Source organism: Hyla sarda, chromosome 3 (assembly GCF_029499605.1).
Source record: "Hyla sarda isolate aHylSar1 chromosome 3, aHylSar1.hap1, whole genome shotgun sequence".
NCBI lineage: Eukaryota > Metazoa > Chordata > Amphibia > Anura > Hylidae > Hyla > Hyla sarda.
Genome location: NC_079191.1, coordinates 444,232,528 through 444,246,420, shown reverse-complemented (window position 1 = coordinate 444,246,420; position 13,893 = coordinate 444,232,528). Strand labels below are relative to the sequence as shown.

Below are 13,893 nucleotides of genomic sequence, written 5' to 3'. Positions count from 1 at the left end.
ATGACAGGGCTTTCCCAGACAGAAGGCTGACTACGAAAGCCACCTTTGACCTTTCAGTTGGAAACTGGTCCGACATCATCTCCAAATGCAGGGAACATTGCAAGAGAAAAACACGGCAAAATTTAGAGTCCCCATCAAATTTATCCGGCAAAGATAATCGGAGGCTGGATGCGGCCACTCGCTGCGGAGGAGGTGCAGGAGCTGGTGGAGGAGATGATTGTTGAAGCTGTGGTAGTAGCTGCTGTAGCATCACGGTCAGTTGAGACAGCTGGTGGCCTTGTTGCGCTATCTGTTGTGACTGCTGGGCGACCACCGTGGTGAGGTCGGCGACAGCTGGCAGCGGGACCTTAGCGGGATCCATGGCCGGATCTATTGTCACGATTCGGCTTGGCTGGAGGTGGATCCTCTGTGCCAGAGAGGGATTGGCGTGGACCGTGTCGGTGGACCGGTTCTAAGTTGCTACTGGTATTCACCAGAGCCCGCCGCAAAGCGGGATGGTCTTGCAGCGGCGGTAGCAACCAGGTCGTATCCACCGGCAACGGCTCAACCTCTCTGACTGCTGAGATAAGCGCGGTACAAGGGAGTAGACAAGAGCAAGGTCGGACGTAGCAGAAGGTCAAGGCAGGCAGCAAGGATCGTAGTCAGGGGCAACGGCAGGAGAACTGGAACACAGGCTAGGAACACACAAGGAAACGCTTTCACTGGCACAATGGCAACAAGATCCGGCGAGGGAGTGCAAGGGAAGTGAGGTATAAGTAGGGAAGTGCACAGGTGAAGGTACTGATGAAAACCTGATGCGCCAATCAGTGGCGCACCGGCCCTTTAAATCGCAAAGACCCGGCGCGCGCGCGCCCTAAGGAGCGGGGCCGCGCGCGCCGGGACAGCACAGACGGGGAACGGGTCTGGTAAGGGAATCGAGATGGGCATCACGAGCGGGCGCGTCCTGCATCGCGAATCGCATCCCGGCTGGGAACATTATCGCAGCGCACCCGGTCGGCAGGTCTGACCGGGGCGCTGTGAATAAGAGAACGCCGTGAGCGCTCCGGGGAGGAGCGGGGACCCGGAGCGCACGGCGTAACAGGCTGAAGGAGAATGACCTGTACTGGGTGTCCACGCTACTAGACCCCCGGTATAAACATAAAGTGCCTGACATGTTACCGCATTACTGCAAGGCGGAAAGGATGCAGCAGGTCAAAAATAAATTATTAGGTATGCTTTACACAGCGTATAAGGGTGATGTCACAGCACAACAGGGATCTAACAGGGGAAGAGGTGAAAGTAATCCTCCTCCTCCCAGGAACACGCCGGCAAGGACAGGATGCTGTACAGACATGCTGTTGATGGAGGACATGCAGAGCTTTTTAAGTCCTACGCATCGCCACAGCCCTTCGGGGTCCACCATCAGAGAACGACTTGACCGACAGGTAGCAGACTACCTGGCCTTAACCGCAGATATCGACACTCTGAGAAGCGATGAACCCCTTGACTACTGGGTGTGCCAACTTGACCTGTGGCCTGAGCTATCCCAATTTGCGCTCGAACTTCTGGCCTGTCCCGCTTCAAGTGTCCTGTCAGAAAGGACCTTCAGTGCAGCAGGAGGTATTGTCACTGAGAAGAGGAGTCGCCTTGGTCAAAAAAGTCTGGATTACCTCACCTTTATTAAGATGAATGAGGGATGGATCCCGAAGGGACTGACACTGGGTGATACATTTGACTGAACAAGGCCTGATGAGATGAGCTGCCTTGGGCTAAAAATGGTCCACACGCTGCTGTATTTTACCTCTGAATGCCGGATGACTTGCATGACTTATCCGCCACCAACTAGGATTCAAGCCGCAATGTTTTAGGGCACTTTCTGCCTGGTGAAACAAACAGAAAATTTTCTGGCCGCTGCTACAGCGGCTGCAACAATACCAAATTTTTCACGCATGTGTACATGCCTAATTTTTCTGGCCTCTGGTGCTGCACTGTAGCTTCAAAAACCAAACCAAAAAAAAGGCACATAGCAGGGATTAAACTGATAAGAATAGAACTACTTAACACACCACTCCTATCTGGTGTCACAATAGCTTGCATTTAAAAATAAATAAAATTTTTTGACTGTAATATAATAGCAGTCAGTTTCCTTCACATGTGTGCGTTTCCGACCAAAGTCCTCTGCGTGCTGACACATGCAAAAGAAGCCCGCAGCAGAGTGGGGATATCTGGAACCCCAAAAAACAGGTCCGAAGTGGAGGATACGCATCAGGCACAAAATATAGTGCCACTCAACGGAATCAAAAGCCTTATAGATATCCAGGCTGACGTAACCAGGGGAGACACTCTCCTCCGCTGCGAAGATGTTGAGCTGAAATCTCAGCAGAGGCCAGCAGAGAGGGGGTTAATGGAGCAGCAGCAGGATCAACTGTCAGCACCACTCAGGCTCCATCAAGTCCTGCAGCCAGGACACTTCCTCAGCACGAGAGCCCCACCGTCCCAGCAGCTGGAGGAGCATAACATAATACCTGATGTTTTAAAGCACGTTATTCCAAACAATTTAGGAATGTTAGGGGATTTATGCCCTTTATGGATTAAAACCAGACTCTGCATCAACTATGTAATTTTCCATGGGAGTTTTGCCATGGATCCCCCTCCAGCACGCCACAGTCCAGGTAATAGTCCCCTTGAAATAACTTTTCTATCACTATTGTGGCCAGAAAGAGTCCCTGTAGGTTTTAAAATTTGCCTGCCTATTGAAGTCTATGGCGGTTCGCACGTTCGCGAATACTTGCGGAAATTCGCGTTCGCCGTTCGCAAACGGAAAATTTTATGTTCGCGACATCACTACTCTGGGTTTTTTCCAAGGCTTTGGCTTGCAAGTACTGATAATAAATACTGACTAAAATACTGCTGTGTAACTTTAGAACTATGACAGGACATGTGGTATTTAGAGATGAGCGAACTTACAGTAAATTTGATTCGTCACGAACTACTCGGCAGTTGATGGCTTATCCTGCATATATTAGTTCAGCTTTCCGGTGCTCCCGTGGACTGGAAAAGGTGGATACAGTCCTAGGAGACTCTTTCCTAGGACTGTATCCACCTTTTCCAGCCCACCGGAACTCCTGAAAGCTGAACTCATCAACTGCCGAGCCGAGAAGTTCGTGACAAATCGAATTTACTGTAAGTTCGCTCATCTCTAGTGGTATTGTATAGATATTAAATTATACATTAATGAAGTGCTATCCTGTGTTCACATTTGTCTCTATTATCCTAACTTTTGTATTTTAGATACAATGAACATTTTAAGAAGACCATTCAGGGCTGGATCCAGCAGATGAGCGCATCATCCGCCATGTTAGAGGAGTGGTTACAGGTTCAGACCCTCTGGATTTACCTGGAAGCTGTTTTTGTTTCTGGAGATATAGCCAGCCAATTACCTGAGGTGAAATGCTTAGGCTGTGTGCACTCATCTTATTGAGTGCCTTGTTATGGTCAATATTTTGAACAAAACAAGGCAGCAAACAAGTGAAGATCAGCGAGATCCATGCTCATTTGGAGAGGCTTTATAAGGCTTAATTAATAGTGTGGCCCATTAAATTCATTGTTATCAGCCGCACATCCTGTTAAGACAGTTCGATGTGTGGGTGGTAACAATGATTTTTTGGCCAGACAAAAGATGGTTAATGAATCAGCTGCTTGCTGACCCTTTCACACAAGCCAATTATCAGGAATTAGAGTTTTTAGGAACACTTATTTCCCAGATAATTGGCTTGTTTAAAAGGGTCTTTATGTGTATGTTACCACAGCTATAGGAGTTATACATACTTGATAAAACTCTTGTATTGACATGTAGGAAGCCAAAAGGTTCAAGAACATAGACAGGACGTGGATGAAGCTGATGCAGCAAGCTCATGACAAAGCCAGTGTCAGTCAGTGCTGCGTTGGAGATGAGGCCTTGATACACATCCTTCCTTATCTACATGAACAGCTGCAGATCTGTCAGAAGTCACTCACAGGGTATGGCATGTTGTAGGATGCTAATGCAGTCACCCCCACATCAGTACATGACTGTTGTTGTCTAGTATGTTAAAAATGCCCTTGGTTCAGGGCAATACCTGTGCACTCTTTTATATGAAAGATTTATACGTCTTCTGTGTCTCCTGGTTTTGGCATATGAATACAGAAGTGAAATATGCCCATATGAAAGTAGTCATAGGCCGGTTTCAAACCGTTGTATTATGTCCCCAAGTCCCGACCTGACCATGGGTCTAATGACCCAAACTGACACGAATCAGTTCAGCTATGAGACCCGCACTCAGGCCGAGACTTGTGGATGTAAAAATGTGTCTGTAATATGTCTGTGTTAACCAGCGTTGGGCTGGCTTTGTGAAAACGCTGCAGATTTTCTAAAATTTTTTGAGTGGCATCCGAATAGGACCTATAAAATACAGATTTACACCACTAGCTGGATCCACTTCTGGCTTCAAAAATTGCACTTCTATTAATTTAAAAAGGCTGTGTGAAGTGACCCTGATGGTGAAGTCACACACAGCAGACTTGTTGCAGAAATTTCGGCAAATATCTTACGCATCTAAACAGGGCTTGTAAAAATCCATGTGCTCACTGTCAGAACAAACCCATTCAGATGAGAACTGATTTTCATTTGCAGAAAGTGTGAATATTCTTTTGATCTGTAAAGTCTGATGAAAGGAGTGGAAGTCTTTCTTCAGAAATCTGTTTGTTTGTTTTTTTGCATCAAATTTACCTTCATTTTTCTAATTACAAGTTGTGATTCTTTCATCATGTGATTCAAGGGTTTCTATTTTTTTTTTTTCGGCTTTTTTATTTTTATTTTTTAAATTGTGTGAATTCAACATATCTTTGTGCTTATATTATTATTTATTTGAAATTCACAAAGTAGCAGTGAGGCTATGTTCACATGGTTGAATGTCTGCACAGAAAATTTCCATGCAGACATTCCACTGACGGGATCGCCGGCCGACATGGAAATACGGCATCTCATAGAGAGCAATGCACTTCTGTGACGACTCCGCAGAAAGAATAGACATGACTATTCTTTCTGCAGATGCAATAATCTGAATTACCGCCATGTGAACAGTTCAGCAGAATCCCATTGAAATTGAGATGGAACTCTGCTGCTGCAGAATTTCCGTGCAGAATTCTTCTGCGGAATTCCACATGGAAATTCTATTGTGTAAACATAGCCTCACAGAAAGTGTTTATACTCAAAATGCTTTGTTTTCTCTTTAAGGTGTTTGGAGCAAAAAAGATTAATTTTTCCAAGATTTTTTTTCGTATCTGACACTGTACTTTTGGAGATTTTGGGAAAAGCAAGTGATTCACACAACATTCAGGTATTTATATATGTCTACAGAAGATGCTATATAAAACTCTTAATACCAGTAATAACATTACAAAATGCAGAATAGTGACGAACATAAAATCAGCTCTGATTTCCACAATTAAAATCCAAAATTAGCATCATTAAAAATTAAGTGTAATGAAAAAGGTAAAACTGAAGATGGAACCTCAATGCGTTTCGCATTGTTAACAATTCTAAGTCATGTCATTGGGTTGTTGTAGTAGTAATTCTTTATTATTGGAATAGGAGTTATAAAAAAAAACATGGCTGCTTTCTTACAAAAACAATTCCATACCTGTTCAAAGACTGTGTCTAAGGGCTGGTTCACAGCTATGCCACATCAGTACGCCAGGGAATACATTTAAACTGTACCTAAGCATATGCTGTGGTATACCCATAGGTCTCCATTATGTAAAAGTTGCCAAAAGGATGCCAGTTTGGACCTGATTTTGTCCACTCTACGTTTGTGTAGAATTGTTTGTGAAATAGAAAAAAAATCAGCATGCACTACTTTTTCTGTACCAAAATGGATACAATCATATGTAACAAAACATAAGCAACATTGAGCCACATTGGTGTTATTTTGGTACATCAGTTTATGGTATAGATGTGAACCTATAGATGTGAACCTTCCCCAATATTGCAGCTCAGCTTCATTAAAGTGAATGGGGCCAAGCAGCTATACCACAGGCTACCTATGGACAGATGTGGTGCTGTCTTTGGTCACCACCTTTGCTAGGAGCCAATGTAATGGGTGTAAAGTGTGAGGACCGCCTGGCATATGAGCCCTGCTGGTGCATCCGAGAACGGATCTCTGTTTCCTATTAAATCACAAGGATAACTATGGTCTGCAAATATGGCTCCCATATATGAGGCTGTGTAATCCCTGCAGTCCAATGGGTATTGTGATTCTGTGTCAGGAAGCAGCTGGAGTCCATGTATGTGTATATATAGTATTTGTGATGCCTCTTACTATGTATTATTATAATATATAATGATTTGAATGTGTTCCAGCCTCATCTAGCTGCACTTTCTGCAAACATCAATGAGGTTGAGTTCTCTGCTACGCACTATGACCAGATCTTATCTGTTGTCTCTAGGGAAGGAGAAGTCATTAAGGTAACAATTTATTACATTTATTTTCTACTACTTTCTTCTTTGTCCAGCCATTCTGTTGTAATATTATATTATATGAAATGTTGGTCTGTCCCCCTTGTTTGCAGTTTGTGAATTGTCTGATTTACATACAAAGTAGGGCTGCAGTCACAATTCTGCTGGTTGTTAGTTCGTTGGTCTGCCATGATTTTCAATCCCAGTGAAAAGTAGGATACACTCAGAAAATGGCCCGAACATAGTTACTATCTGACTAAATTTGGGTCATTGGATTCAATGGGATCCATTTTACTTTGTGCATGGATACGTTGGCAGATGATTTTGAGCTTCGGCAAGCGTATCCATGCCACAGAGGCGCAATTCCTGATGTGAATGCACCCTAAGTAATATAATGTATGTACACTCAAGCAGAAGAATAGTGAGTACAGCTCTGGAGAATAATACAGGATGTAACTCATGATCAGTACAGGATAAGTACTGTTATGTATGTACACAGTGACCTCACCAGCAGAATAGCGAGTACAGCTCTGGGGTATAATATAGGATATAACTCAGGATCAGTACAGGATAAGTAATGTAATGTATGTACACAGTGACCCCACCAGCAGAATAGTGAGTAAAACTCTGGCGTATAATACAGGATATAACTCAGGATCAGTACAGAATAAGTAATGTAATGTATGTACACAGTGACCTCACCAGCAGAATAGTGAGTGCAGCTCTGGGGTATAATACAGGATATAACTCAGGATCAGTACAGGATAAGTAATGTAATGTATGTACACAGTGATCTCACCAGCAGAATAGTGAGTGTTACGCCGGAGCGCTCGCAGCGTTCACCTTGTCGCAGCGCCCCGGTCAGACCCGCTGACCGGGAGCGCTGCGTTATTGTCTCTGGCGGGGATGCGATCCGCAATGCGGGACGCGCCCGCTCGCGGTTCGCATCCCAGTCTGCTTACCCGTCTGTTCAGTCCCGGCGTGCGCGGCCTCGCCCTCTAGGGCGCGCGCGCGCCGGCTCTCTGCGATTTAAAGGGCCAGTGCGCTTCTGATTGGCGCCTGGCCCAATTATTGCTTACACCTGTGCCCTAGCCTATATTACCTCACTTCCCCTTCCCTACATCGCCGGATCTTGTTGCCCTTGTGCCAGTGAAAGCGTTTCCTTGTATGTCCCAAGCCAGTGTTCCAGACCTTCTGCCGTTGCCCCTGACTACGATCCTTGCTGCCTGCCCTGACCTTCTGCTACGTCCGACCTTGCTCTTGCCTAATCCCTTGTACCGCGCCTATCTCAGCCGTCAGTTGGGGTTGAGTCGATATCGGGTGGAACGACCTGGGGGTTACCTGCCGCAGCAAATCCATCCCGCTTTGCGTGAAAACCAGTAACCCCTTAGACTCTGTTCCCCTGGTATGGCCCACGTCATCACCCCACTGACACAGAGGATCCACCACCAGTATCCTCACAGTACCCGGATCCTGACAGTGAGTACAGCTCTGGAGTATAATACAGGATATAACTCAGGATCAGTACAGGATAAGTAATGTAATGTACACATTGGAAGGGTGCTCGCGTCATACACGGACCCGCCCGTAATGGCCGACATCTGCGATCGTGCGGATGTCCGCCATTAACCCCTCCGATGCCGTGATCAATACAGATCACGGCATCTGCGGCATTGCGGCACTTTGATTGGATGATCGGGGATCCGATCATCCAGCATGACAGCAGGAGGTCCCCTCACCTGGCTCAGGCCATCTCCCGAGGTCTTCTGCTCTGGTCTGTGATCGAGCAGACCAGAGCAGAAGATCACCGATAATACTAATCAGTGCTGTGTCCTATACATAACACTGAACAGTATTAGCAATCAAAGGATTGCTATAGATTGTCCCCTATGGGGACATAAAAAGTGTAAAAAAAAAAGTTGAAAAATGTAAAAATAAAAAGTAAAAAAAAAATAAAAAATCCCCTCCCCCAATAAAAATGAAAATTGTCCGTATTCCCATTTTACCCCCCAAAAGCGTAATTTTTTTAAAATAAACATATTTAGTATCGCCGTGTGCATAAATGTCCGAACTATCAAAATATAATGTTAATGATCCCGTACGGTGAATGGCGTAAACGTAAAAAAATTAAAAAATCAAAAAATGCTGCTTTTTTGTCACATTTTATAAAAAATTTTTTTTATAAAAAATGATCTAAAAGTTTGCAAATATGCAAATGTGGTATCTAAAAAAAAGTACAGATGACGGCGCAAAAAATGAGCCCTCATACCGCCCTATATACGGAAAAATTAAAAAGTTATAGGTGGTCAAAATAGGGCGATTTTAGATTACTGATTTTGTACAAAAAGTTTTAGATTTTTTTTTTAAGCGGTACAAAAATATAAAAGTATCTAGCCTTGGGTATAATTTTAATCGTATTGACCCACAGAATAAAGAACACATGTCATTTTTACCGTATAGTGTACAGTGTGAAAACAAAACCCTCCAAAATGTGCAAAATTTGGGTTTTCATTTAAATTTCCTCCCTAATAAATGTTTTTTTGGGGTTCGCCGTACATTTTATGGTAAAATGAGGGGTTTCATTACAAAGTACAATTGGTCACGCAAAATACAAGCCCTTATATGGGTCTTTAGATGGAAATATAAAAGAGTTATGGATTTTAGAAGGCGAGGAGGAAAAAACGAAAACACAAAAATAAAATTGGCCTGGTCCTTAAGGTGAAAATGGGCTTGGTCATTAAGGGGTTAAAGTCTCATACAAGTCAATGGGACATATATGTTACTGCATAACTTCCAAACGGCTGGAGATATTTCCATAATACTTGGTCACAAGTTACTTATATGTCCCCTTAAAATATAGGATAGTTAATTTAACCCTTAACTATCCCCATTTGTGAGTGTCGGGGTTTTTTGTTTAAAGTCCCATGAAAATCAATGGGAAATGTATGTTCCCACATAACTTCCGTACGGCTGGAGATATTTCAATACCTGGTCACATATTACGGGTCGGGATAGGAGGTCGGGATATGAGGTCGAGATAGGAGGTCGGGATAGAAGGTAGAGATAGGAGGATGGGATAGGAGGTCGGGATAGGAGGACGGGATAGGAGGACGGGATAGGAGGATGGGATAGGAGGACAGGATAGGAGGTTGGGATAGGAGGACGGGATAGGAGGTTGGGATAGGAGGACGGGATAGGAGGTCGGGATAGGAGGTCGAGATAGGAGGACGGGATAGGAGGTCGGTATAGGAGGTCGGGATATGAGGACGGGATATGGGGTTGTGATATGACAAGAATATATGAGGACAGGATATGAAGTCAAAAGCTTTCCCCTTTGTTTATTTTCCTCCCCAACAAGGATTAGGAAGGAAAAACCGGGCAACACCGGGTACTCATGATCAGTACAGGATAAGTACTGTTATGTATGTACACAGTGACCTCACCAGCAGAATAGTGAGTACAGCTCTGGAGTATAATACAGGATATAACTCAGGGTCAGTACAGGATAAGTAATGTAATGTATGTACACAGTGACCTCACCAGCAGAATAGTGAGTACAGCTCTGGAGTATAATACAGGATATAACTCAGAATCAGTACAGGATAAGTAATGTAATGTATGTATACAGTGACCTCACCAGCAGAATAGTGAGAAGAGCTCTGGAGTATAATACAGGATATAACTCAGGATCAGTATAGGATAAGTAATGTAATGTATGTACACAGTGACCCCACCAGCAGAATAGTGAGTACAGCTCTGGAGAATAATACATGATATAACACAGGATAAGTAATGTAATGTATGTACATAGTGATCTCACCAGCAGAATAGTGAGTTCAGCTCTGGAGAATAATACAGGATATAACTCAGGATCAGTACAGGATAAGTAATGTAATGTATGTACACAGTGACGTCACCAGCAGAATAGTGAGTACAGCTCTGGGGTATAATACAGGATATAACTCAGGATCAGTACAGGATAAGTAATGTAATGTATGTACACAGTGATCTCACCAGCAGAATAGTGAGTACAGCTCTGGAGTATAATACAGGATATAACTCAGAATCAGTACAGGATAAGTAATGTAATGTATGTACACAGTGACGTCACCAGCAGACTAGTGAGTACAGCTCTGGAGTATAATACAGGATATAACTCAGGATCAGTACAGGATAAGTAATGTAATGTATGTACACAGTGACCCCACCAGCAGAATAGTGAGTACAGCTCTAATGAATAATACAGGATATAATTCAGGATCAGTACAGGATAAATTATGTATACAAAACGGACAACTTTATATGTAGAATAATTGAATTTGCAAAATGATTTTAAATGCTAGAGTGTATATTGTGTTCGTGGACCTCCGCCAATTCTGATAATTGGGAGATCACAGTGTGGGATTGGTGCAGTGATCTCTTCATTCTCAGGATCTGTGATGTTCCCAGAGTTCAGAACCCACCAATCATAACATGATACTAGTGATATGCCATCACTTTATTCAATGGGAATACCATTTTAAGGAGTATAGCCTATATTATATTTTGGTTTGTAGAAAAGGTTAGAAATAACATTGTGTACTTTTCAGCTGGACCGTCCTGTTCAGGCTCGGGGTCCAATAGAGTTGTGGTTGGGAGAGCTGCTCCTCATGCAGCAGAATTCATTACATGGGGTCATAAGATCAGCATACTGCCAGATTACGGATGGTGGATGCCAGTTTGTCAACTTTTTTAATGATTTTCCAACACAGGTAAGTTAAGTGTCAAATATGAAGACTGTGTTACAAAATCTGATCTTCTGTCCAAGGTTTTGCATTGGAAACTGAAGTCGTGTATTGCTAATCATAGTGACCGCAGGGGCCGTATTCAAGGTCACAAAATACAATCCTCATTTAGCTCTATAATGTCAGTGGTATTCCATGGTAATAAATTTGGAGGAAAATGTAAGTTTCCTTGTGGAGATATTATTTATATCAATTAGATAAGGATAAAAACATAGACTATGCTATATGCATCTTATGAATTATCTTATACTGTATGCATAGATCACGCCCCTTTCCCTACAGAAGAAGGAGGACTAATCCATATGCTATATCTATATCTCAACCTGGAGATTAGGGATTGATCTGTTCACCATACATGCTAATTGATATAATTTCATCCACATTTTAAAATGATATTTATCCAGTAAGAACTATTTGTACATTACCAGATACATAATGGAAGAAGGTGTCATCACAGGTAGCCATTGTATAGTTACCGTAAAGTCATATCACATAGAGGGCTGCATCTGAAAGGACCTCTACCTTTGGATTTTTATCTCTCCTTTTAAGAAGACTTATCCCATAATATCTTCTGATGCCTAAAATGCTAGGCCTTTATGTTTCTGGTGTGATGCAAGGAATATTTATGAGGAACAATAACAACACTGTGCTATTCTGAAACTCCATTGATTGTTAGAATAGCACGTCTTATAAGTTTCATGGCTGGTAATACATATAGCTAATTATATGCAGTGTAAATATAAAATATATGTCTAAATGTGATACCACTAACAATTTCCACCTATTTCGATGGATTCTTTTATATTCAATGAAATGACATTTATTAGTTTTGAATTTAGAGTATATATCTATGCATGAACCTGCTTAAAGATTTCAATATAAAAAAGGAAAGTGTAGTCGGCACTACCTTAACCCCTTAACGACGCAGGACATAAATGTACGTCCTGGTGAGGTGGTACTTAACACACCAGGACGTACATTTACGTCCTAAGCATAACCGCGAGCATCGGAGCGATGCCCGGATCATGCACGGCAGGTCCTGGCTGCTGATCGCAGCCAGGGACCCGCCCGTAATGGTGGACATCCGCGATCCCGCCGATGTCCACCATTAACCCGTCAGATGCCGTGATCAATACAGATCAAGGCATCTGCAGCATCGTGGTCACTAAAATGGATGATCGGATCGGCCGCAGCGCTGCCGCGATGATCCGATCATCCAGCACGGCAAACGGAGGTCCCCTCACCTGGGTCCGCTGCCTTCCCGGAGTCTTCTGCTCTGATCTGCCTTCCCGCAGACCAGAGTAGAAGATGACCGATAACACTGATCAGTGCTGAAAAGTATTAGCAATCGAGTGATTGCTATAAATAGTCCCCTATGGGGACTGTTGAAGTATAAAAATAAAAGTAAAAAAATAAATTTAAAAAATGTGAAAAACTGCTGCTGTCTCTAGGAGGTATGACACTATGGCAACAAAGAAGTCGGCTCCTCCCAGCAGGATATACCCGCCTCCAGGCCCTGAGGTAATCAGTTTTAAGCTTAGTGTCTAAGGATGTGGACATGGTCTGGAGTTCTCTCCAGACCAGGTCTTATGTTTTATTATTTTCCTAGATTTAGGGATGTGTTAGATTTTTTTATTCCATTTTCTTTCCTGTTTTCAGGTGGGGACTCAGGAACTGCGGCTCACTGTTTCCCCATTGCGAGTAAGGGGGCACAGACATTGCGTATATGCGCTGTTCACCCCCTCTCGCCAACGGTCAGCACCTGGGTTTGTACCTCATGGGTCCGGGTCACCCTGCTCGCCTCGCTCGCACATGGTAGCCCGGCATGATGCAGGTGATAAAAGCTGGCTGAAGACTTCATAGGAAGACTTCATGAGGTAAGTTCTTCTGACTGAGGTGAGTATATTTCCCTTTCTCCTTAGGTGCAGATTTGCAACATCTGGAGACCCTCAGTTTTTGGTCCACCTTTCATGGGTCTAATGGGGCTGGCCTGGACAGGGGGTCGTTTGAATGGGGCACAACTTTCTACACTTTATTGATATATATGTGTGTGTGTGTGTGGAACGACTGTGTGTGTGTTTTTACATTGAAGCGGCTGAAAGTTGCGGCATTCTCTATGCGGGCGCTCTGAGCGCCGGCTTACTTTCACTTTTGGCAGCGGCTGCTGCCGGCGACGTCTAGTCTGCTCAATTCCCTGCGAGCTCACATGCATTCACATGTGCGCTCGGGGAAAGGAGCGGGCGCCATTACGGGACTTCTTGTTAATACTTCCACCCAGGGCCGCCGAAGCTTCTCTGGGCGTGAACTGTGCACCAATCAGTGCTGTGCGCGCAATTATGGTGGCAGGGGCCAATCAGCGGTGCCCCCTGCTCCTAATACGCCCCTCCCTTGCTATTGGCCGGCATTTCTCCTCTCTGACAGCCTGGAGACCACCACGGGTTCGAGTCCCGGGGTGGGACAGAGTGTTACAGTGTTGTGGTTTAATTTTTAAAATAGGTCCATTGTGGTCTATGGGGATCTCAAGGCATGTGAAACAGTAAGTTAAGCAGTCTGTATCAGCAACACAGTGAAATGGAACACAGTCTTGGGTGAGAGAGGCCCAGAACGGCCTCCCTCTAAACAGTTATCTGGAGT

The 13,893-nt window shown here is 43.9% G+C and overlaps 1 protein-coding gene across 10 annotated transcripts in view; it reads left to right on the top strand.

Annotated features, from left to right (window-relative positions):
- The window catches only part of DNAH8 (dynein axonemal heavy chain 8), a 582,992-nt gene that overhangs the window by 293,486 nt on the left and 275,613 nt on the right, over positions 1-13,893 (top strand). For 9 of the 10 annotated variants that reach the window (XM_056568656.1, XM_056568659.1, XM_056568657.1 and 6 more), the window contains 5 exons: positions 3,271-3,424; positions 3,836-3,999; positions 5,255-5,357; positions 6,380-6,484; positions 11,065-11,226. In XM_056568656.1, coding sequence (XP_056424631.1) covers positions 3,271-3,424; positions 3,836-3,999; positions 5,255-5,357; positions 6,380-6,484; positions 11,065-11,226 — 688 coding nt within the window. The remainder of the gene's footprint in view (positions 1-3,270; positions 3,425-3,835; positions 4,000-5,254; positions 5,358-6,379; positions 6,485-11,064; positions 11,227-13,893) is intronic. The other variant, XM_056568660.1, reaches the window with a different exon arrangement.